Source organism: Gymnoscopelus braueri (genome assembly GCF_963280865.1).
Source record: "Gymnoscopelus braueri genome assembly, chromosome: 5".
NCBI classification, from domain to species: domain Eukaryota; kingdom Metazoa; phylum Chordata; class Actinopteri; order Myctophiformes; family Myctophidae; genus Gymnoscopelus; species Gymnoscopelus braueri.
The window spans coordinates 14,915,988-14,938,990 of record NC_137606.1 but is presented as its reverse complement, the minus strand read 5'-3'; the positions used below and the strand labels follow the sequence as shown (position 1 = coordinate 14,938,990).

The window sequence follows — 23,003 nt, the reverse complement described above, 5'->3', positions numbered from 1 at the left end:
TCAGCAGTACCAATACACGTTTCATGGGTAAATGTCACAATTTGACTTTTCACGGCAACATGATGAGGTGAGAGTACTGTGACATGTTCATCAGCTGTGCAAAGGTCATCAGAGTTTAGTCACCATGACATAAATGCTTTTATCAGTGTTTGGGTCGCAGCCGACATTTCCACAGAATTTTTACCTCTTTGACCTATGTTATGATCTGTCCTTTCTTCTACACCTGTTGCCTCGCAGAAATTAGAGATGGTTTATGAGCCGTCATCGCCTCACCATAGATTTCCATAGCCCTGTACTGTCCATTTTCCTCTCCACTGTGTGATTGACCAGTGTCTACTGTCTACTCAGCCGACTTCAGCTTAACCACATCCCTTTTTTGACCGGGGTCAGAGGTCTATCCTTGGCCTCCTCATTTCGTCCATGTATACTAATACATCTCTCTGCCGAAAATCTACAAGCTCACAACACGTCACATCATGAGCTTGTAGATCTGCAATTTTTTAAAGACTAGGACGATGCTATAGGAACGCTGTCGGCTGAGAACGATACCCGTTGGAAACAATACCTGTTGTGAACTATACCCTTTGGGAACGATGTTGGGAATGCACACCCCTCCGGTTATTCAATACCCATTCTCAGAGTAAAATAGTACAGTAACCATTCATAGTCTGTTTCCCTTTTATGCCCATATATAGAGCATTTGCACTCACACGCAGAGATTGTGTGCACGTATATGATTTTGAAATAGCTAATTGGTTTTGAAAGATTGAAAAAAAAATGTTTTCTTTCGTCCAAAATAGGTATGCCATGGTTAATGTGGTTAAGACATAGGCTGATGATGTTAATGCTCCCACCTGGACTAAATGTTTGATGGGTGAATAAACCTTATAGTTCCTAGATCACCAACATTACTACCAACCAATATTAGGAGGGCAAGAGTCAAAGTGTGCCAACAATATTTCTGTCATCCTAATGTTTTATGAGAAAAACTAAGGGCTGAAGTTTGAGTTCAAACTGAAAGTTATGTGGGGTAAGAAAGTTTTTTTTGGAATGCAGGGAGTGACTGTAGTGTAAGAACCCAAGGCTGTCTGTTAGGAGTCAGTCATATACTGTAACATACAACCTAGGCATGTTCTTGTACATGGAAAACATTTTCAGTTTTACAGCTCCTGGCACCAGTATTATCAAAATCATCGTTTTAATCCTTATAGTACCATAGGAAGGAAGTACATTTTATTACCAGTCATGTATGCAAAGGTAAAACATTTGATGCATAGTAGACAAACCCACGGCATAAGAAAGTGATGGCTATCATCCGTGTTGTCCACTAATGCAGACACACGTTCTTGACCAACACAACACACCTGGACCAACTGAAGAGTTACCCTATTCTCACAGAACCTGCTCTCATGAGACAGTTGATGAGCAGGCCCGTCATTCTCACGGAGCCGTTTGTCGTCTGTGACAAAGATTTGGCCAAAATTGCTTTCGGTTGATGTGAGGACATGACCCATTTCTACCCATACAGAAGTGTGAGCTAAAATTTGATGACGACACACATCTCTTCATATGAAGACATGGTAGGTTTTAACCAACCACAACATAGAGCAAGACAATTGTAGGATGCTTTTTTTGTGTATGTTTTATTCAAAAGTAATGAAGACACATCAGTCTGCGGTCCTGTGGCTACCAGCTTCACCCCATCCTCCTGTCAATTACGTATCTATCACAAGGTTTATTTGGCAGTGATTGATGACTAGAATGACAATTTCCACCTTAACACATAGAAACAGGAAAACTACTGTTCATCCTTCGCCTTTATTGGAAATTCTTTACATGTGAAACCCCCCCAGCGCCCGCCCCCCCCCCCAAACTGGCCCGTCTGGCCCCAGATTTAGTGACTATAAATATATATATATAAAAATGAAGTGTAAAAGATTTTGTTTGGTTCCTCCAGAAAAAAGCATTTGCAACAGTCAGATCTTTTCTTGAGGGCAGTCACTTCTGCAGGTTTTTAAAACTCAAAACAAATGGGAGTGATTTTAAACAGCCAATAATGAATTTGCAATCATGTCACATACAGTTGAAAATGGGGGGAAAAACAACAAAGCAACCCAAAGCACGTTTAAGAAAATCTGCAATGTCCAAATGAAGTCTGAAACCAGAAGGGAAAAAAATGTGTTGTTACCAGTGCTATAACAAACACTGGGAAAAAAGAAAAAGCAGCACGGCACAGTACATACAAAACAGGGCAAACAATGTATCTGTAACCAACTGCCTAATCAGTATATACACATCGCAACCCCCTACAAAAAACAATCTGAACATTCAAGAGGGAGCAAACCAATTCCCCTCCATTTGCTGGGCACAGTGGCTAGCAGATTTCAATGGACTAGCTGCTAACATTCTGTAAAAATGATTTTTAGAAAAGCCACAGAAAAAGAGGCCTCCAGCGCAAATTTTGCAAGATTTGGGTCCCCTGGTACCTGGCTGCCCATTACGGGAAAGCCAATAGTGCATGGTGGACCCACAAAGCACCTGGCTCCACCATCATAGTTTACACAACATTGTCTAAGAGGAGGTCACAAGATTACTTTACACCTTTGCACAATGCAGTTATAAGTGCAGCAACAGACTGCCACCTGGTGTCACTGACAGGACACACTGCAGAGTTGGTCGCTGGGCCTCACTACAGGTCTAATCCACAAGCATTTGACTCGTCATACCATGTTTTCCTCCCAGATGCAAAATGGAAATAGGGCAGTTGTCAGATTAAGTCAAACTCTGATTTATAGATTGTCCGAGTGGACAAGGGGAGCCGTGGTAGGTTTTAGCAAAGAGATCTGGAGGAAGTGGTTAACAATTACAAGTATCATATACATGTAGCCGAATAAAATGTGCAAAGAAAAAGTTCAAACTTCAAAATGCCCGTTTCTTTTTTTCAACAAACGTTGTGTTGTTTGTTTACAACACTGGTTACAATAGTTATCAATATGCATTTATTTTCAAAATAATCAAGTATGGTCCTGCCACTGTTGGCTTAATTGAAGTACATATCAAAAGGGTATAGTGCTGGTGAGCATAAGACAGATTAAGGGGTTTCTCCAATATGGCAGGGCAAATCTGATGACAATATTAATGTATACCAACCACAGACCAGAGTTCCCCGTCTCAAAAGCATCTCATAACCAAGATCAACAAAGGAATTTAAAATGTCAGTTTTAGCCCGTCAAGGTCTCGCTAATTCAACACTTCAACCTCTATGCCAGCCCAAAATTCTGGCTGTTGACATACATATGACTCAATGTCATCCATAGATTTGTACTGGAACAGAGAGGAACTTGGTGATTGTAAAGCTCATTAGAAACCTAGCCCAGAGTGGTCTGCAGGGGACAGGAGATGGTGAAGAACTAATTTCAACCATCTGCATTCTGTTTCCAAACCCTGGGACAGAGACCTCCATTCTGCTTGCAGGTATAAAACATAGATATGAATGCCTTAACAAAACAAAACACAGACAGAACATTTAATTAATCACCGTTATTAACGACAAAGCATAACACTTGAACGATGGATGATTGTTACGGCTACAATTTTCTATTTTTTGCAATACCCGAGTAAACTGATGGCTGGATTCTGTGTGTAGCCTGAGGAAGACCTCCGATTAACACAGTAGGCTGGTGTTCCAGGGTCATGCAAATCAATCCTTTAGCAGAGGCCTGCTGCTCCAGGGTCATGTAGAGCAACCCTACAACAGATGCCTACAAGTTCACGGTTTTCTTCCAGACTATTTCTTTTTTTACCAACTCCACTCTTCTGGGGCAACAAGCCAAATGATGCTCTGCTCAGGAGGACCAGCTTATTGTGAGGTCATGAAGTGGGGAAGGAAATTAAAATTTAATACAAATTAAATACTCTTATTAAGAGCTCTCAGGACATCCCGTTATATCAAATGTCGCAATTTTTTTTCTTAGTTGAAAAACAAAATTCACCAATATTAAACGCATTACAAAATATAAATCAGTTTTCTATCTTGTTTGTTTTTCTTCAAAATATGAACATAAATTCCCAAAACACAAAAAAAAAGGTCTCCAGCTGACAGTTGAGTTCCGTTTGTCTGGCTATAGGAGGAGGAGGTTAGGAGGGTCCTCTCTGCTCAAATTCTCTTTTATTATTAGGTCTTTTTTTGTTTTGTTTTAAGAGCGGTTCGGAAATTCAAAAGAAAATATTAAGGAGACGTATATAAAAAAGAAAAATCACCCTGGACTTCACGAGCGTTTCTGCCTTTTGGAATGTCGCTGGCTTGACCTGTCCTCGTCGCTACTTGCCCCCCTGCCCCCGTCCCCCCGACCTCCCTTCCGCCGAGTTCTCTGTGTGTCCCGCTCGCTATCACTCTCCTGCTCCTTGTAACTCCTCTTACTGGAGGTGGCGGTAGACCGCTTGCTCCTCCTCTTGCCTTCCTCCTCCTCCTCCTCCTCCTCCTCACTCTCGCTCTCATCTTCCCCCTGTCCCTTGCCATGTCGTGTTTTCTTTCCCTGCTCCACCGCCACTCTCCTGCTACTGCCTGCTTTGCCGTTCTGCATCTTCTTCGCCTTCGGAACTTCCTCCTCCTCCTCCTCTTCGTTCTCCTCCTCTTCTTCTTCTCCCCCCTCCTCTTCTTCCTCCTCTTCGTCCTCCTCCTCTGAGGTGACGGGAGCTCTGCTGACGCGTTTGCGCAAACGTCTGCGGAGGTAGTTGAGGCCAGGCAGCATCTTGTGGAGGAGCTCTGTGAGGGTCTGCTCCGTCTTGGCCAGGCAGGAGAGCACAGAGCTGCCCTCCTGGTTGTACTCCTCTGCGTTGGAGAAGACAAGCTTCATGTCTTCCAGGAAGTCGTGGCCGTGTCGGTAGGCACCCTGGTTGAACTTGTCCTGCATCGTTTGGAAGTCCATGGGGTTGGAGATGATGTCCAGGTAGTCCTCCGCCTCGTCAGTTGACACAGGCTCTCTGAGACATCGGGGAAAAATACATTTGTTTTTACCAATTTAATTATATATACATGACTGGTTTCATTATAGATGAAAACTTTCAAGAAGAAAATATTTTTTTAAAAGCTTGTAGATTGTAGTTTTTAAAAAACGTTTCAAAGAATCTTTGAAAATAGGGTTTTTTACGTTTTAAAAAAACTGCCTCTCTCAGCCTCAATGTTATTTCTTTCAGGACAATCTAGCAATAGTTAGCCTGTTTTTACTCTACTTACCCACAAGTATTCTACCCAGATAACCATACAGTGTTGAAATATATCCTCTGAATAGCAATTTCTCCAGAATTATCTAGAGACTCAGTCATTTAAAAACACTGGCATAATCAAAGTCGATAACATGAAACCATACTGCACAGTAGTTATTCACTGGGATAAGAACTACCACTGTTACGCACGGGTGTGTTTGAGCACAAATCCAGGTGCAGTAAGCTGTGTTTTTACCTGAAAGGCCAGCTGTGGCGGAATTTGATCAGTTTTTGCAGGACCTCTTCACACTTCTCCAGCTCCAGCACCTGCTTGCGCACGCCTGTCTTGGAGCTTTGACGTACCTGCATCCATACAACCAATCATTAGCACACAACAATCAATGGACCAAATTCAACTACTTCACTAATGATCAGATACTGACACCTAATTGTGTTACTAATCACACTTACTAGCTAAAAAACACACCGACTAAATATGGTGTCAGCTGTCAGGATTACATGTGTGCTAGCCAATAAAAATGGTTCCCTGTGGTTTTATTTTGAAGGAGAAATGTGTAGGGGAATTGTGGAGCAATCTGTTAGTTTATTTTGGAGTTCACTCAATTGCCGCAATTGAATAGGTCTACATGACTTATAACCCTGTTTCTGACTCAAGGAGGGTTAACACAATAAAGTGATAAACGTCAGATTACATTTGCATTTCTATTGTGCTCTGCTTAGTGTAATTGTAATAATAATGTAGCCATCTATACTCAAGTTATAGCTCTGTGTGCGTGTGTTTTAATTCCATCTTTGTGAGGATCAAGTGTTGCCACTGAGAAGGGAGGTGAATGTCTTTACAGGTATAGATAGTGTGTGTGTGTGTGTGTGTGTGAGAGTGTGTGTGTGAGTGTGAGTGTGAATGTGTGTGTATTTTGTACTGTTTTTCCTCACCAGATCATCAATGTCTGCAGGGCTGTTTGGACCAGTCTTCTGTTTACTGCTGCTTTTACTGGGCGGCGACTGCTTCTTGGATTTTTTCTTATTCAAGCTTTTGGATCGGGACGACGTCTGTTTATTTTTCTTCCGTGGTCTCACTGTGGGGACATTATTATATCATATTTAAAGTTTTGTGAAAATTCTGGCCAAATGTTTTAACTTACATTTTCTTGGGAAAATGACCCGAACAGCACACCAAATGTAGGCCACAAAAACTAACCAAATGATGCAGGGGTCTTCACACAGTGTTCTATTGGCAGGGACGGATGGATAGAAATATGAGGGGGAGAAAGGGGGCTGGCGTTTGAGCTTTACTTTCAGCCCCTCTAATAAAAACAATGGTCTGTCACTCACTACCAAGTCTGAAATCACAGACGGATCACCCTGCCACATACTCTCTGTCAAGTCGGGGTGAGTGGCCCATAACATCAAAAAGGTAGCTGGAGGCCTGGGTAGCCCTACACAACAACACTGAGACAATGGAGACGGGGATAGGACAGGGGCCAAATTCTGCCCAAAGCATTCCTGTCATTCCCAGCCCTCAACGCCCTCCCTGTTGTCCAGGGCCTTGTTTCACAAAAGCATCTTGGCAAATAATGTTTTGTCTTATATTTATCCACTGACCTTGAATGTAACAAAAACTCTCACCACTAACATGTTTCTGGAAACCCCAGCATAGGCTGTTGGGACCACAGTTATAACTATTCAACTTATTTGTTAATGGTTCATGTTGGCACGTGTTTTAAATGGCTATGGTTAGGGCTGGCCAATTGACTGAAAATATATTGAAACTGACATTTAGAACCAATACACAACTTACTCATATAGGTTAATCGATTAATCGAGAAGCGGCGTTTTTTTAAATATATTTTAAACTTCTTATACATCAACAAATCAACACAAAAACAATTCTAATATATTTCTTGTAAACGACTAAATCGATTAGTCTCATTAATCACTTTATTTAATCATTAATTCATCGTAATCGAGGCAAAAGTCTGAAATAATCGTGATATTGTTGCGATATTGTCATATCGCCTAGCCTAGATTCCCATGTTATATGCATTTTGTGTCATGTCTTAGATTCTGAAGCAAACTCCAGCACCATTAACTAACTTGATCAACTATTTAGGTTAATGCTTCCCATGATACTCACAGCTGTGGCCCATGGCCTTGTAGTCGTTCTCCTCCTCACTCTCCTCTTCTTCCTCATCAGAGTCCTCGTCCTCCGACTCTTCCTCGTCCTCCTCTTCGTCAGAGTCCTCCTTGTAGTTCCTAGAAAGCAGTGTTGAGTGTCAGCAGAAGAGGAAGCACTAGTGCAGTTCCACAATGCACTACTATCACTGGCTGGATGCACATGTTGGACATGGCCAATATATACATTTTCTAATGTGATATTTATATATTGATGAATTGTTTAAACACGGCACAAAAAGTTCGGAATTTTGTGTTTGGTAGATTATTTCTGTGACTGAAGGCCGTGGGGCCGCTACACGTGGGTTGTATCCCCTCAGTTTTTAATTCACTTTCAATGATGAAATAGCCATCTGAATAAAGGCGTTTGAACTTTTTCACCGGAAGAGTGCCTTGTTCTTTTTCCTTTGTTGCACGTTCTGAGTCCACAACCAAAGAGCACCTTCATTATACCTTTTTGGACTTCCAAGCACTCCAAGCACCAAGCCAATCAAATCCGGATGTTACGTTTTAACACTTTTGTGACTGGATTTGACCATTCAAATCCAAATGTTACGTTTGTGAGGCCCACATGGCTATTTTCTTATAGAATATATTTTAATTAACCTTATCAATGAAAATGTGAAAGAGGTCCACACTTTGTAGCTACATGTGCCAATACATTGCACGTAGGGAGATACAGTGTGCTGTTCAGAAGGTCTGTTTTCATTGTCGTCTTCTATTGTACTGGTCCAGCACCTGATTTTAAACAGTATTTGGATGTGTGTGATTACCATATAATGATAATTATTCACTAGAGATATTGAGCACGTAGCCCAACAGTCTAATGTGAAATAATTCGCTCCTCCATCTTTCTGCTGCTTCCTCTTTAACTTGTGTTAAGGCCGATTCAGGCTTCTGCATCCAGGTGATACGGTAGGTACACAGAGGGTTATACTGTAGCTTATGTGCACCTCTTCATTTTATTTATCCAAGCGTAGCAGCTACACGGACACCCAGTTATTGGTGTGCTTGGTCCGTATCACTAATCTCTCCCTAGTCAAGATCAAAGGGAGCGATGCAAGTGGCAACAGATGTATTAAATTGTCAGTCTAGTCACATCTGGCTTAAAAGCACGGCAAATTCCTCCTCCTCCTCCTCCTCCTCCTCCTCCTCCTGCCTCTCGCCATGCTCAGTGGTCACAGAGACCTTCTTCAAAGTCTCTCTATATTAGACTGTCTCTGCCAGGAGAAAGAGAAGAGTTACCTTCCACGAGAGGCACGTCTCGCTACAGCGGGCTGGCAGGCCGGACAGCGCCACTCCCCGGCAGGGATACGGTAGAGAGCCGGACGCAGGCAGAACAGATGGAATGCCTTGTTGCACTCATCGCACAAGATCAGCTTCTCATCGTCACCTGATAAAAGGAACACCACATTAGTCTTAGTGGTCAATCAACCTGAGCATGGTCTTGAGGCCAACAAGTGGCTACTAGACTGAGACATACACCAGAACCACTGGGTGATATTTAGCTAAAGAGTTGCCAACAGTCAATCAGGGTTTAGAAGGTACAAAACCCACTGTGTTCACATCTGCTTAAAAATAAATGAACAAATAAACCTAACAAACAAGAGATGAACTGAAGGCTAAGATCCCTAAAGTGTGAAATGGCAGAATTGTAGCTGCCAAGGGACTAAAACACATCTTGTAGTAAGTTGGTAAGTGGTTATATCTCAGCTTAATTTTTTTTATAGAACCAGTAAAGACTGTGACCAGACCAAAATAAGCATACGTGAAATCCAATACATACAAAACAACAATTTATACGGTACATCAATGGCTATTAAACTAGAAATTGGACAAAAACTCAATCTGGTGCTCCTGTGAGGTGCATAGTGGAAACCAAGTGCCCTGGGATCTAGGAATGAAGTGTTATCGCCACCTACTGACTGAGTCTGGATTACACTGACTCAAAGAAAACCTCAGTCACATGATTAGGTGGATATGCAGGCACCAACTTTATTAACTACCCAACCAGTTTTAAAGTGAGTTAGACAGTTGTATATAAATACCTGTAAAATATACCTCAATACCTGTGAAAATATGAAAACAACTTCATTTTGTTGTCAGAATTGGGGCCAATAATGTTGAGTTATTTACATTTCAGAATATTATTACATAGAAGAAAAATCCTTTTGCACACCTACAGAGACGGACAGGTGCGTCAGAGTAATACACTTGAAGAGCAGAAAAAAGGGGAGTCCTGCACACCGTCTTCACGTTTTTTTTTATAGGGATACAACGTTTCGGTCACTCGGACTGATGATGAAGTGACCGAAACATTGTATCGCCATCAATAACGTTTTTTTATAAGTGAAGACAGTGTGCAGGATACCCCTTTTTTCTGCTCTTCAAGATTATTACAGCAAATCTGTCCCTTTAGCATTTTGCAAATTACATCAATTCAGATGCCACAATTGCAGATCATGATCATAATGTTAGTATTGCGTAGGATATAGGGGCAAAAACTAGTTGAAAATGTTGAAATAATACATTTTAGAAATAAACTTGAAGACTTTAGGCCGGTCCTTCATATTGGAACAGTGATACGATTTGTTTTCATAGCATAGGTTTGTAAGGAGTTAGGGAGGTTCTCTCCGCTGTTGTATATCCCCTGTATGGGATATACTGACATATCGGTAGGCATAGATCACTGATCGACTAAGATCTGAAGTTTCATATGTGAAGTCGATGTATGTTTATCGTGGCTTACCCTTCCGGCGGCAGACTTTGCAGCGAGCATTCTCAGCAGACATGTCCCACTTGACGCAGGCGTCCAGCATGCCAAGCAGCACATGCATGCGAGAAAAGGTCTGTGCCTCCCTGATGGCCGTCTTCCACTTCTCCACTGCGGTTGCCACCTAAGAGGAAGAGGGTCACATCTCTTTTAACTCAATGGTTCTCAACATATTAAGAGATGCAGAAAATAAAGAAATGAACTGGACAAATTGGCACACAGTAAAGACTTTAACTTGAATAAATAATAATAACTCTTGCAATGTTTTAACCTAAACGAAGAATCAGGTGGATAGAGTTTACCGTAAGGCCTAAACACAAACCCGAAACCAACCACCCTCCCAGTTCTCACCCTGGCTTCTTCTGCCAGTTTCTTCTCTTCGTCCACCTCCTCGGCTTTGCTGCTCTCCTCTCCTCCTTGCCTCTTCTTCTTCTTCTTGGGGGCCATGAACCCTTGCAAGAACTTCTTGATAACGCAGGCCTGGATGGTGATGACACACTCTCCAAAGTCTTTTAAGCTCTCCATCTCAGACACCTGTAGGGAGGGACAGACAGACAGACAGACAAGGACATGCAAGTCAGGTCAGGGGTTCCAGACTTGCCGCACTGACATATCTCTCACAGGTGTGCGAATAAATATTCCTACTCATGTTTTAGGTTTTGTAACACCGGTTACATATAAATTGATGAAGCAGTCACCTGACTCTCTATGTCTGTGTTGTCATCCAGGTAGCCAAGGCCTCCCTTTTGAAGCCGTGAGGCCACCTCTGTGATGTCACTGCGCAGGTATTTGAGCAGCTCCTGGTGACCATCACAGGTCCTTAGGCCCAGCCTGCTCTTGCGGCTCAGGTGGATGGAGTGGAGGATGTCCTGGTACCTATATGTGGTGGTGGGGGGATTGGCAAAGGACATGGTTTCATTTGTATATTGGCATTACATATTTTGTTGCTTTCCATACGCAACTAACACATTTTAACTTTACTATACGAACATAATCTAATGTGCCTGTTTGTTCTTCAGTTTCCACACAAAGATGAACCAAATATCCGTTATCCAGTTGTGTTCTGCATTTACATTTGTACAAATTACCGGTAATACATTTTTGGTCTTTTTTTACAATTGATTGTTCATTTTCACAGGGGTACCCACAAAAAAGCCTTGTGTGAAGTCAAGTGTGTACTGTATGTGGGTTTACCTGTTCTGTATTTTGGCCTTCAGGGCACTCTCTCTGACGCCGTGAGGATGAAGACTCTCCACCAGCTCATCTAGATCCGCTGGGGTGTCACAGATGAACCTGCAAACACACAGACATCAAGAAGCAGGAAACCTCCAAATGATCTTTGACAATGCACAACAGCATGATATGCTTGTTGTTTATCATTTTATTGCCATGAGAGCTTCTACACCCATTACATTGCTTTCCATCCTTTTAAATCAGGTAAAAGAAATCCATGCCCTTACCAGAGGTTTTGACCCTGATTGGGAACAGTGGTCTCTATGCAAACATCAGCTGCTGCTGCCCCCTGCTGGGCTCCCTCACTCATTGCACCATCGACACTGCCGTCATCCTCCTTCTCAGCTCCTGCAGGAAATATAAGGAGTGGCAAAGCAGCAAGAAGGAGAACGCATTAGAATTAAGTTGTCTGCTGTGTTACTTTGGCATCCAGGAAAAATAAACACCCCATTCCCCTTCTAACTGCACGCACAGTCTTTGACCCATTAAGACCTGAGACCAACATAGTTTCCATCATGGAATGGGCACATTCTTCCTTACTACATAAATACCCACTGTGGGGAAGACAATTCAGGCATAGTGACAGAATTACTCACCCTCCTCTTCTTTTTTTACTTCAGCCTCTGCTGGTTCTTTTTCTACTTCAGCCTCTGCTGGTTTCTCCTCGGGAGGAGGAGGGGTATAGCTGTAATCGATGCTTTCATGCACCCAACCCTTCTCAATATACAAGCCAGGAACCACATCAGAGAACAGCCAGTACCTGAAAAACAGTAACAATTAACCATGTAAATCGATTTGGATCATAATGCGTACGTTTTATCCGATCTAAATAGTCTATCAGTTTTGCTGTTGTACTGTATCACATAGTCTAGTACACAGAATTAAGCTGCACAGCAGTACAGTGGGTGTTCACACATAATTATGGAAGTTTTGAGAAACCGATCATAGCACCTATAAACAACGGCAAAGCATGTTTTTGTCCTTTGCATTGTCTATAGACAAGAACACACTGCCAATTGCAGTAGTACAAAACTAAAAAAATATCCATCCACAATGCATTCTTAACGTATTAGTGAGGCGATTCTGACCTGTTGTGGTTTCTATCAGTGCCCAGTGGGATTCTGCGGAGGACAAGCTTGTTTTTGGTGAGACCTTCCTGGAAGGCCCGCTCTGCAGTAGCCTTCTGCTTACGGACGCGCTCCTCCTCTGCCTCCTTCTCCATGCGCTCTGAGAGGCAAAACACACACACACACACACACCAAGTGAGAGAAGCACCCGACACTGATTTTGTCTAACAAAAACATATGGCCATGTGTGTACTGCCAAGTATCTGTTATTCACATATTCACTGCTCCCTAAAATACACCGGTATACACATGATTTGTTCTACACAATTAGACCTTTGTTCAAAATGAGAAACTCCTTCCATATAAAGAAAAAATGAATAGTCTTCCATCTGTCAAAGTACATTTCCCATTTCAATCTGTAAGGATTGACCCAGATTGTGTTGTGCTGCTGACCTTTGTTCTGCCTGTCGTGCTCCTCTTTATCCTTCTTGGCCTGGATGGACATCAGTCTTCTGCTCTTCACCGAGCTGATCATGTCCTCTGGCTCGGGTTCAGGAGGTTCCACCTTCTTGTTCTCCTTCTTAGCACTCCCTTCTTTCTTTTTTTCTCCTTTTTCTGCTTTAGGTGTACCTCCCTCCTCTTTACCTAATAAAAAAAAAAGTGGAGGAACAAAGGATACAGTTACACTACAGCAACATTTTCCCTCATAAACCACATTCCATCAATACAGTGATTTATACAGCTTCGGTACTTGTATTTCATGACGATTAGCGAAAGAATGCTAAATAACCGTTGCTTAACAATTTTTTAAGTTATGGCGGTATCAAATACCAGCACAAACTAGGGCTGGCCCCGAACGTCATAAGGTTCAAGCGTTCGTTCCGTTATATTGATATATCGTTAGATCTCAATTAAAAAACTTCAGACGCTCACATATATATCTATTGATTTCACATCTTCATGCTTGATAAATAAAAATAAAGAAATAAAAGTAAATGAAATAAGTTAAAAAAAACACACTTTAACATTCATTTGGGGGGATAAAACAAACCTCTGAACCCAAGTGAATAGCTTTGAGGCCAGGCCTGGCACAAACCACAATTCTACATCTTGGCCCAATAATCATGATGGTATCAAGAGACCTGGTGATTCCCACCTTTTCCCTCCATCTCCTTACGCCTCATCTTCTCTGCCTTCTTTCGGTCGTTCACCTCCTTCAGTCTTGCGAGATGATCTTTCCAGAGCTCGTGCGTGCGCTGCTGCATGGCGTCTACGTGATCCTCCACTGAGTAGGTCATGAGGATGCGGTGGCACAGCGCTGCCATCAAGCTCATCTTCTCCTGCGGGTTCAGCTCGAACACCTCAGACGTTTCCAGTCGATCCAGGAACTCACTGGTCACCACGTCATCGAAGCCGCCCAGAGCTCCCCAGTCCTCCGACCCCTGGCGGCTCTCCTCGCCGTGTGCGTCCGACGGTCGCAGGCACAGACGCACCAGCTCAGACACAGAGTGCATGGTGAGGGGGATCTCAGACAAGGCCATGTCCAGCTCGCTGTACCCTTCGGCCAGCTCGTCCTGGAGCAAAGTCTGGAGCAGGACCACCAGCACACGATTCAGGTAGTGGAAACCGCCCGCTTCGCCGGCCAGCGCCTCCGTCAAGGCCACGGCTGTAATCGGGTACTGGTCATCTGGCATCAGCAGCCCTGCGTAGCAGTGGAGGAAGTCCACTAACATAGCCACTTCACCGAACAAGGCATTGGGCAAGCCCTCGGGCATATCGACCAGTTTGAACGTGGGCAGGCTCTTGCCGTCCAGGATCTCTTGGTCTTCGTGGCGGCGTGACTGCTCACGGCGGACCAGCATCTCCTTCTCGCGGCGCTCCTTTGCCCTTTCCCGCAGCTTCTTCTTGAGCTCCTCCTGCCTTTCCTCTTCACTCATGGCTGCCAAGCGCTTCTTATGCTCCAGCCGCTCCCAGCATTTTTGCACCAGCTCCTTCAGCTCCTCGGGCAGGCGGCTCTGGTCGTCTCGGGACAAGGTCTTGGCGACCTTAGAGATGAGGGAGGACAGGGTGCTCCTCTTGTCCTCTTTGCCCTTGTTCTCCTTGTAGTAGCGCAGGAGGTGGAGTGCCATGGGATGCAGCGGCTTCCCCAGCTTGGGTGTCCCTGTGCTGGAGCTGCGAGCTCTCTTCTTGGGGCTGCCAACAGGTGTGCTCTTGCTCTTGGCCAGGTGCAGCAGGGTCATTTGCTTCATCTTCGGCGACTTGGCACCCGCTTTGCTGTCCTTTTTAGAGGCCTTGAGGGCGTTGAGCTTCTTGTCACTGCTCTTTCTTTCCCTCTTCTTGCCCTCTTTCTGCTCACCTTTGGCTTTCTCCCCTTTTCTTGATTTTGGGGTCGAGGGCATTGAGGTTTTACCTTCTCCTTTCTTGGGGGTTCCACTGATCTTCACCTTCAATGGAGATCCATTCATTTTCTGAAACGGCAAAACACATATGACAGTTAGTGAAGCGGCATATTCTTTTCATTCCATTCAGGATGTTAACATGTAGCTCGGCAAGAGGCTTGCCGTCTGTGTGTGTCTTTCTAGAGCTAATCTCGCGAACCACTGACTGATCAGCGGAAAACTTTGTCTTCACGCTGCCAGTAGGCCACAGAATACATCCTCTACAAAATAAATGTCATGTTTTATACTTTAAAATATCCATCTATAAATGTGCGCGAGCTCTGCGTGCGTGGCTGCCCATGTGTGTGCATATGCAACTGTATGATCGACTTCAAACTTGCCGTCAGTGGTGGGAAAAGTACTCAAATGTTTTACTTAAGTAAAAGTATCAATACTGCAATGTAGAAGTACTCTGTTACAAGTAAAAGTCCGGAATTCAAAATTTAAAAGTACAAAAGTATTGTTATCCAAATGTACTTAAAGTACCAAAAGTAAAAGTACATTTTTTTTTTAAATAGCCGATCTACAAACTCACAACGTGGCGCGAGCTTGTAGATCTGCTATTTTCAAATAGCCTATGTATAAAATATGGCTAAAGTGGTTATGTATGTTTTATAATGTAATAATTTATATCTGCAAAGTAACTAGTAACTAAGGTGTTCAAATAATTGTAGTGGAGTAAAAGTACAATATTTGCTCTGAGATGTAGTGGGGTAGAAGTAAAAAAAACTATAGACAAATGGAAATACTCCAGTAAAGTAAAAATACCTCAAAACTGTACTTAAGTACAGTACTTGAGTAAATGTACTTGGTTACTTTACACCACTGCTTGCCGTGGATATCACTGAGTACCCATGGGAGTGATGTGCCGAGTGGGTAGCCGGTCTTATCGGCGACAGTCAATTACAATGGTTTTGAAATGATTGGACATCCATTCCCTACCATAGGTTTCATCAAGTGCATGAGGATGAAAACCGACCTGCATGTGTCCCCAGATGGTGGGACTCAGGGGCATGGTCAGAGAATCTTTCTTCTTGTTTTTCTTCTCTCCCTTCTCATTGCCAGACTCCTCTGATCCTGGGGTGTCCGGGGTCTTGAGCTTTTTGCTGGGCCTTCCCTCAGGAGATGTCAAACTCTTACGCTTTGTTGAGGGATTTTCAGCTAAAAACTTATGATACAAAGAAAAACAATCAGTGACATAAATGTATGTATGTATATATATACACATATATATATATATATATATATATATATATATATATATATATATATATATATATATATATATATTCCCCCCCCCCCTGATTATCCCTGATTGTTAGCAAATTACCTTGTGTGGATCAAGGAGGAAGTCACTGAATTTGCTTGGCAGACTGAACTTCTTTACTAGTTCATCCTCCACCACCCAAGGGGCGCTCTCTCCCATACCCAGCCTCAGAGCATAGTGTCTGATAAAGTAACGCATGATCTCCTTGGTTGGAGGGCGCTCTGATCTAAACAGGCTGTCGACAGGGACATCACTGATCACCTGATATGGGAGGGTCATAAACAGGAAACTCATTACACCTTGCATGGATTAATAATGACATTGAATGTTTTCTCTGACAGTTTTTGGGAAAAGAAATGAAAGACACTAACTAACCTTATCCTCGCTGACCAGTTTCACATCATACTTATGAGGAAGAAATTTGGGCATCACCCATTTCTTCTTCTCTTCCTTTACAACGTTAGGGAGTTTCCTTGGTGAGCGCCGTGCTCGGTCACCTATAAATAAAATATTTCAACCAAAAATCATATTGGTGAGACAAGTCCAGGTGTGCCTTGGGAGTTCGTGACAGCCATGCATTATTATGACAATATACTGCATAGATTAAATAAATATACAAAATGTTTTTAAAATGTATTTACTATATCGCTGCATTATAACATCATTCCTTGTGTGCACTAATTTATAAAGTAAAGAAAAGTAATGTTTATTCAGCTGGTACTCACTGAGACTCTCCCTCCTGTTCTCCTCCTCTCTGGAAGGTTCTTTCCTCTGATTCTCCTGACTGCTGTTCTCCTTGTCACTGGATGGAGAGTCGCAGGCTCCCTCAAGCTTCTTCTCCCCAGCATCACCTTCCGGGTTCTCCAGGGGGTGGATCTTTGCAACAGTGACTCGCAAACTTTTATCCTTGCCAACCTGAACACAGCAGGAGTGGGATTCGGTTTAAATATTTTTTTTCCAGATTACCGACATGTTAATTGTACTGTTCACTTAATTATGGTAGGGAAGAGATCAAAAACTGAAGAGTGGAGAAAATGGGAAATAGAAAATAAGAATAGAACAGACAACAGAGGTATACATCGGAAATATTATCACTTTCTCATTGGTGAATAACAATCAGTGAATTGCTTCACATTTAATCAATTTTTTCAAATGATAGTCCATCTAAAAAAATCACACCCAGTGTGAAGTGGGCGGTGTGGTCACAGTGGTCATCACAGTGATGGAAGTTCACTTAAAGAAAAGTAATATTGTGGACCAACCATTGTACACCCCTAACTTAAAAAAAACCATAAATGTGTTTTTTTTAAGTGCATAGTCCTATTTATAGGGCTATGCACATGTGTCATGTGTCACTAGCCAATCAGAGTCCTGAATAGACTGTGATTGGCCAATCACGGTGCAGGGTTAGGGGGGTACACTGGTGGCCAATCACAGCGCAGGATTGGGGGGTGCAAATATCCAAACCTCACATATAGGGGCGGTTTCACCGCCCAAAAATATTCAAATGCAAATAAAATCAATGATCAAAGACGAAGATATACTGACCAGAAAGTCACACTCTTCACCCACAGCGTACTTGGTAAGGACCTCAACCCAGGCCATTTCCACCAGTTTGTCCAGAGACACTGTATTGTGGTGGACCATCTCCAGGATTGGCTTCTCAAACCACAGGGGATACTCCTCTTGGAGTCTGTAGGGGAAGAGATTGGCAAATATCACTTTTGATACCTTCCATCACACAAGAGGAACACCACTATAAGTACTAGTCCATACCCGCCATTTCCACCCACTGTCCATCAGGGCTATGGGACTGCAGCCACGACTACAGATCCCGTAGCCTGCGAGGACCGTTCACAAAAAAACCTCATTAACAGCTTAAATTTGGGAAAGTGTGGCTTTGTCACTCTCTTCATATGCCAATAGCCAATGTCTGTGTGCAAGTTCAGATCGATTGGTCAACCCACTGAGCAGAAGAATGGATGAGGACAATGAAAGACAGAGGTTTCCCCATTTTATACACTGCTGTTCTTTTGTCCTTTCCCTTTGTTTGATATGGTAAAAAATATATATAGACACTTTGTTTCTGGTGAAAAAAATGTCTGCCCTCCCTAGCACAGAAACATGTCCACAAATGTTTATATACTGTACCTAGCCCCTGGCATGTAGAAATAATACATTTTAAAAAAGCCTAATACATAGGCGTGTAATTTGATTTAATTATTTTTTCCAAGTCTTCCAGACTTGGGTCAATCTATTAAAACGATAATTATGAATTAATCTTGTTATACGAGACAGTCCAGGTTACAGACCACCCATCAAATTCAAACTTTTTGATCTGCCACATGCTACGGTCAAATTAACCATGGTTTTCCTGATGGGGTGGGTGCCGTTATACCCAACTCTGCTTTCGCCTCAGCAACTACAGACAAGAGCATTACATAATAGGGTAACAAAGGATTAAGACTGACCAGTAGAGGGAGCAAATTCACAGATTACTATAAAGAGACATGTCTTAAATAGAGCCCCTGATCCCGCCTGCTTGAGTCCATTAGGCAATGCTGCCTTGCCACAGTACTGAGGGCTTAGCTGGACACAGTGTGGTTTGTACGTCTCATTGCCTGGTTGCCTATGCCAACCTTGGGCTGCTTGTGATGCTATAATGCATGCATTGAGTGAACGCAATTTCGAGTTGGTTTTGCTTTCTCCTTGTGACACAGAAAGAAAAATACATTCTCTACAGCCCATTCCAGATTCAGGGATGACTCAACCATATGCCCTCCAAATAGAATGGGAGGAGTACCAGATTTGCCCAATCACAACACAGCAGGTAGTCATGTGACCTTTGCTGAGAACACTGTGCCCGTTTCTGATGCTACTACAAGCTTTTGTGTGAAAGACCTTTATGTGGTTATAATCAAAACAGTATTGTTGGGGTCAAGTGGCACAAGAACTGTTATAGGACTAAGCTTTTAGACAGCTGAGACAAATCAGAGTTTGAGATGCCAGTTTTGTGACATCCAACATGCACACAATTATGCTCCTGTAAGACTGGTGCTATTTCTAAATCTATAATTATAACTGTATTATTACAGTCATAGATTTTGAATTGATCAGGAAACAGCGATCTACAGTGATCTGTAGATTCACAAGTCCATCTACAGATGACACATGCAAATACACAGTGATCTGTATATTCACGTCAATGAACAGATTAAAATACTAACAGTTCAGTGACTTCTTGCTCCTCCTCCCATGCCTCTTTGTGCGTCAGCTGGTTGCTGCCAGTGCTCTTGCATGTCCAGATGCGCTCGCTGTACCTCTCCAGGCGTGCCTCATATTCTCTGTAGTCATTCTGTCAAGGGCCTTGTAGTCAAAAGTGTGAGTGGGACAGCACAAGAAAAGGTATGGCGACAATAATGGAGGTAGTGCCAAGGTTAAGATAGTGATCATTTACATTTAAAAGAAGTTGAATGAGAGTTGTGTGACCAAAAAAATATATTTTGAAATGCAAAACAACCAAAATACCCCTCATTTCCTCAATACTCCTTATTTTAGTAACTACTATACCCCCTCCTCAATCCTGTCTGCTCACCAGCCAGCCACTAGAGACCCTTTATCCATAATTAATGCATAATGTACCCCTTGATGTCAATAATTAAAAGGGTAAGAGACTCAGAGCATCCCGCACGTTAGATCACTTCATAACACAGCCAAATTATGTTATTCACTTAAGAATTAGATCATGGATGTCTACACAAAGGAAAAACCTGTGGAAAGAAAGCGGAAAATTCGACCCAAGTAAATCAATGAGAGCTTCTCTCTAAAATCAAACTAAAACGGAAGAAGAAATTCACATCATGGACGCTTATTAATGTATGCCATGTGCTTGTTAGAAACTGTTGAGTGTCATGTTCTATCGACAGCAAATTCCATCAGTTTTGAGTGGAAAACTGAGTTTCATGTCAATGTAATTAACGGTCACTATAATGACATATTCAGAGGTGGACCTAAACAGGCTTGTCAGGGAGTTCCTTGATCGAAACTGCAGATTCAAGTGTTGCTGCAAATAAACAAAACAACTGTCCATGTGTCTCATCACCTGTCCTGTCCTGCACTGCACTACAACTATAACTATGGTGTTACAATGTATCGCAATCTGGAAGTCGTAGCTATAAACTATTACATTGTAACTCTCTTTGGGCTGGTCAGTGGTCAAGCTGGCAGTACCAGTTTTTGTTTAAGTTAACTAACAGATACGCTCCTGTTTTCTTTAACCGTTAGGGATGTCGGTTATTTTCAACCTGATTTATTCTACGCCAGAAACAAGGAGTCAGTCAGTCAGTCACTAGTTTCCTCTTGGAGTGATTTACACCTAGTCAAATATCGACCCTATCGTCAATTTCGTCGACCGAGTATAAATGACTGAATGGGAGCAGCCGGCAGGCAGACTACGTAGCATACTGACTGGTCTGGAACACATAATGGGCTAGCTAGCTAGCTAGCTACCTGCTAACTGGCTATCCCTACTTCAAGTCAGTGACTGGGTATAGTAGTTAGAAGTAAAATTTAACAGCCAACTGGCCAAACAACAATAAAACAACATGACCTGCTAAGAAGTGAAAACTTGTTTTTAAGGATGTGGTTATGAAACAGTGAAAGCCAGGTGTTAAAGCACCAGCCATGTGATTACTTATTTTTTGTCTTAGCAGACAGTGATGTAAAACTGTGTCCATCATGCAAGACATGGTAGAGCAGACAATGTACAACATAACTGTGAACATGCAGCCACTGCCAGCAACACAACTTAACCACTTAAACCCTAGCTCTGGTCCATAGCGTTAGAAGGAGTTCTCCTTAAACGCAATGTTACTTTCGCGCCGTTGACCGCTCACCCGCGGTAGCGCAGGCTGCGCAGCCTCCCGTCTGTAGTAAAAATAAAAAATACACTTTCGCTGCTCACCAAAACAAAGACAGTTTTAAGATGCTGAACGCCTACTTTCCTTAGTGGGGACACTCAGAGAACCCCACCTTACGTCTAAAATACACGTTTTGACCAAATTGTAAAATAATCCATCGGATGGAAAAATCTTGCCAGTAGAAAGATTCCATTGACCGGATCTGTAGGGGGCGCAGTGGAGTAACTAATTTTATTTTCCCCCAACCGGTGTATTATTTTACATTTTGGTCAAAAAGTGTATTTTAGACGTGAGGTGTGGGACTCCGAGTGTTCCCACTAGGGAAAGTAGGATTCAACATCTTAAAACAGTCTTTGTTTTGGTGAGTAACGAAAGCGTATTTTTTACTTTTGCTACAGACGAGAGGCTGAGCAGCCTGTGCAACCGCGGGTGTGCGGGCAACGGCTCGAAAGTAACATAGCGTCAAGAACTCCTAAAAGTAAACCCCAGCCAGCATCGGTATTGTGGGGAACGCTTTCGCTGAAAATAGCCGATCGACAAGCTCACAACGCGACGCTTTGCAGCGCATTGAGAGCTTGTCGATCGGCTATTGTCAGCGAAAGCTTTCCCCACAACAACAGACAACACACTAGTAGTGAGCCCTGAGGGACTCCAGTTGCCCATATGGGGTTTAAGTGGTTAACAAAGTCATCAGATGTGTGTCTATGCTATGCGTCTGTACTGGAGGTAACTAGGCTTAACTAGGTCAGTAATAGTGTTTGATCGCAGCATGCCGACTGGTGAGAGGGTCTGTGCTCTGGATCTGACATGCTGTGTGTGTGAATCCAAGGATACTCTTTGTTCCTGAAGGCCTCCGCGGTGTGCTGGATGATGTAGACCTCTCCTCCTCCCGGGCCTGGTGGAGAGGCTAGCGGCTTAGCCAGCGGATACGGTTTCCGGCCCAAAAGCGGTGCCATGATCGCGGACGCGAGGTGGCACCGATGACCGCCTCGACGGGAACAAAAAGAAAACGTCCTCGCACCGATAACTACGTTACACGTAAATCAAACTTTAGATGCCCTTTGCATGAGATCCCGAGTGACCCGATCGTGTCACCGACTAACGTTAGCAGCACGTCGATCCCCACGTTTACCGTTACCGCCGGCAGGCCCCGGTTGGTTGGTTGCTGCTCCTCTCAACGTGTAGCAGCTAAAGCTAACGGGCTAACGGCAGGCTGCGTTGCTACTAGCTCACTGCAAAACAATAACACAGCAGCACTTCTGTCTAGCAGCCTCATCGCATCCTTCTGCTGTTCTTCTAGGACTCCTGTGCCATGTTGATTTCACAGGACGTGTCCGATGGCAGACTTGGTGGTTAAGAGTTGCTCCGAGTCCAGATAGTTCGGCGAAACTTTTACCTCCTCCGTCCTCGGACTGGAGATGAACAGATGAAAAAGCTTTGATCTTCCAACTCGCGGCTTTCCTCCAGCAGAGGTCTGGTCTGGCGCGCTCTACGCGGCTGCACGCTGTCTTCTTCTTTACTATCGAGATCTACTGTGATTGTTATGAAACCACTTGTCCTGGTGGCATTCCGTGTGGTTGACAGGTCTTCTTGTTCAGGAGAAAACACAGCGTTCGCTATTCTTACAAAAAAAAGTGAATTTGATCAATCAAGAGGTTAATTCCTTCTTTACTGAAATGGCGGGAGTTTCTCTCTAGTCCACCGGCAGAATATTTCGTACAAGCAGACCTCCGTTTCCCCGGCAGCACGCAGCACCGTCCCGCCCTCTGGCTCATTTGATTGGTCTAGTGAGTACAGCGCCCTCGGCCATTGTGGCTTCCAACAGTTATTCATTGGTCATTACAACTGTCTATTGTCAAATTCAAACCACCCCTTGAAGTAAGTCACGCCCCTTATATAATATATAAT

At 43.2% G+C, this 23,003-nt stretch overlaps 1 protein-coding gene across 3 annotated transcripts; it reads right to left on the bottom strand.

Annotated features, from left to right (window-relative positions):
- Positions 1-2,911: 2,911 nt before the first annotated feature.
- baz1b (bromodomain adjacent to zinc finger domain, 1B) lies at positions 2,912-22,830 on the bottom strand. Of its 3 annotated transcripts, none has more exons than XM_080427877.1 (21): positions 21,930-22,830; positions 19,404-19,520; positions 17,725-17,869; positions 16,902-17,091; positions 16,552-16,673; positions 16,240-16,437; positions 15,889-16,077; positions 13,628-14,939; positions 12,925-13,116; positions 12,493-12,631; positions 12,001-12,164; positions 11,632-11,752; positions 11,366-11,464; positions 10,870-11,047; positions 10,523-10,705; positions 10,148-10,295; positions 8,644-8,791; positions 7,361-7,479; positions 6,160-6,302; positions 5,462-5,568; positions 2,912-4,983 (listed from the first exon to the last, which is right to left on the bottom strand). In XM_080427877.1, exons 1-21 carry the CDS (start codon positions 22,049-22,051, stop codon positions 4,269-4,271), a joined length of 4,851 nt encoding a protein of 1,616 aa, XP_080284003.1. In that variant the 5' UTR covers positions 22,052-22,830; the 3' UTR covers positions 2,912-4,268. The 3 variants fall into 3 exon arrangements, with proteins under 3 accessions (XP_080284003.1, XP_080284004.1, XP_080284005.1); XM_080427878.1 differs by having other exon boundaries at positions 11,632-11,744; positions 12,020-12,164; XM_080427879.1 differs by lacking the exons at positions 2,912-4,983; positions 5,462-5,568; positions 6,160-6,302 and adding an exon at positions 6,919-6,978.
- Positions 22,831-23,003: the final 173 nt, after the last annotated feature.

What these genes read in the sequence shown, in the direction of transcription:
- baz1b (XM_080427877.1), bottom strand. Translation starts at nt 22,051, where the DNA reads ATGGCACCGCTTTTGGGCCGGAAACCGTATCCGCTGGCTAAGCCGCTA. An exon ending in ACTGATAGAAACCACAACAG is followed by an intron (nt 12,165 to 12,492) that starts GTCAGAATCGCC and finishes ACTGTTTTTCAG; the next exon opens with GTACTGGCTGTTCTCTGATG. An exon ending in CTGCAGACATTGATGATCTG is followed by an intron (nt 5,569 to 6,159) that starts GTGAGGAAAAAC and finishes GTATGGATGCAG; the next exon opens with GTACGTCAAAGCTCCAAGAC.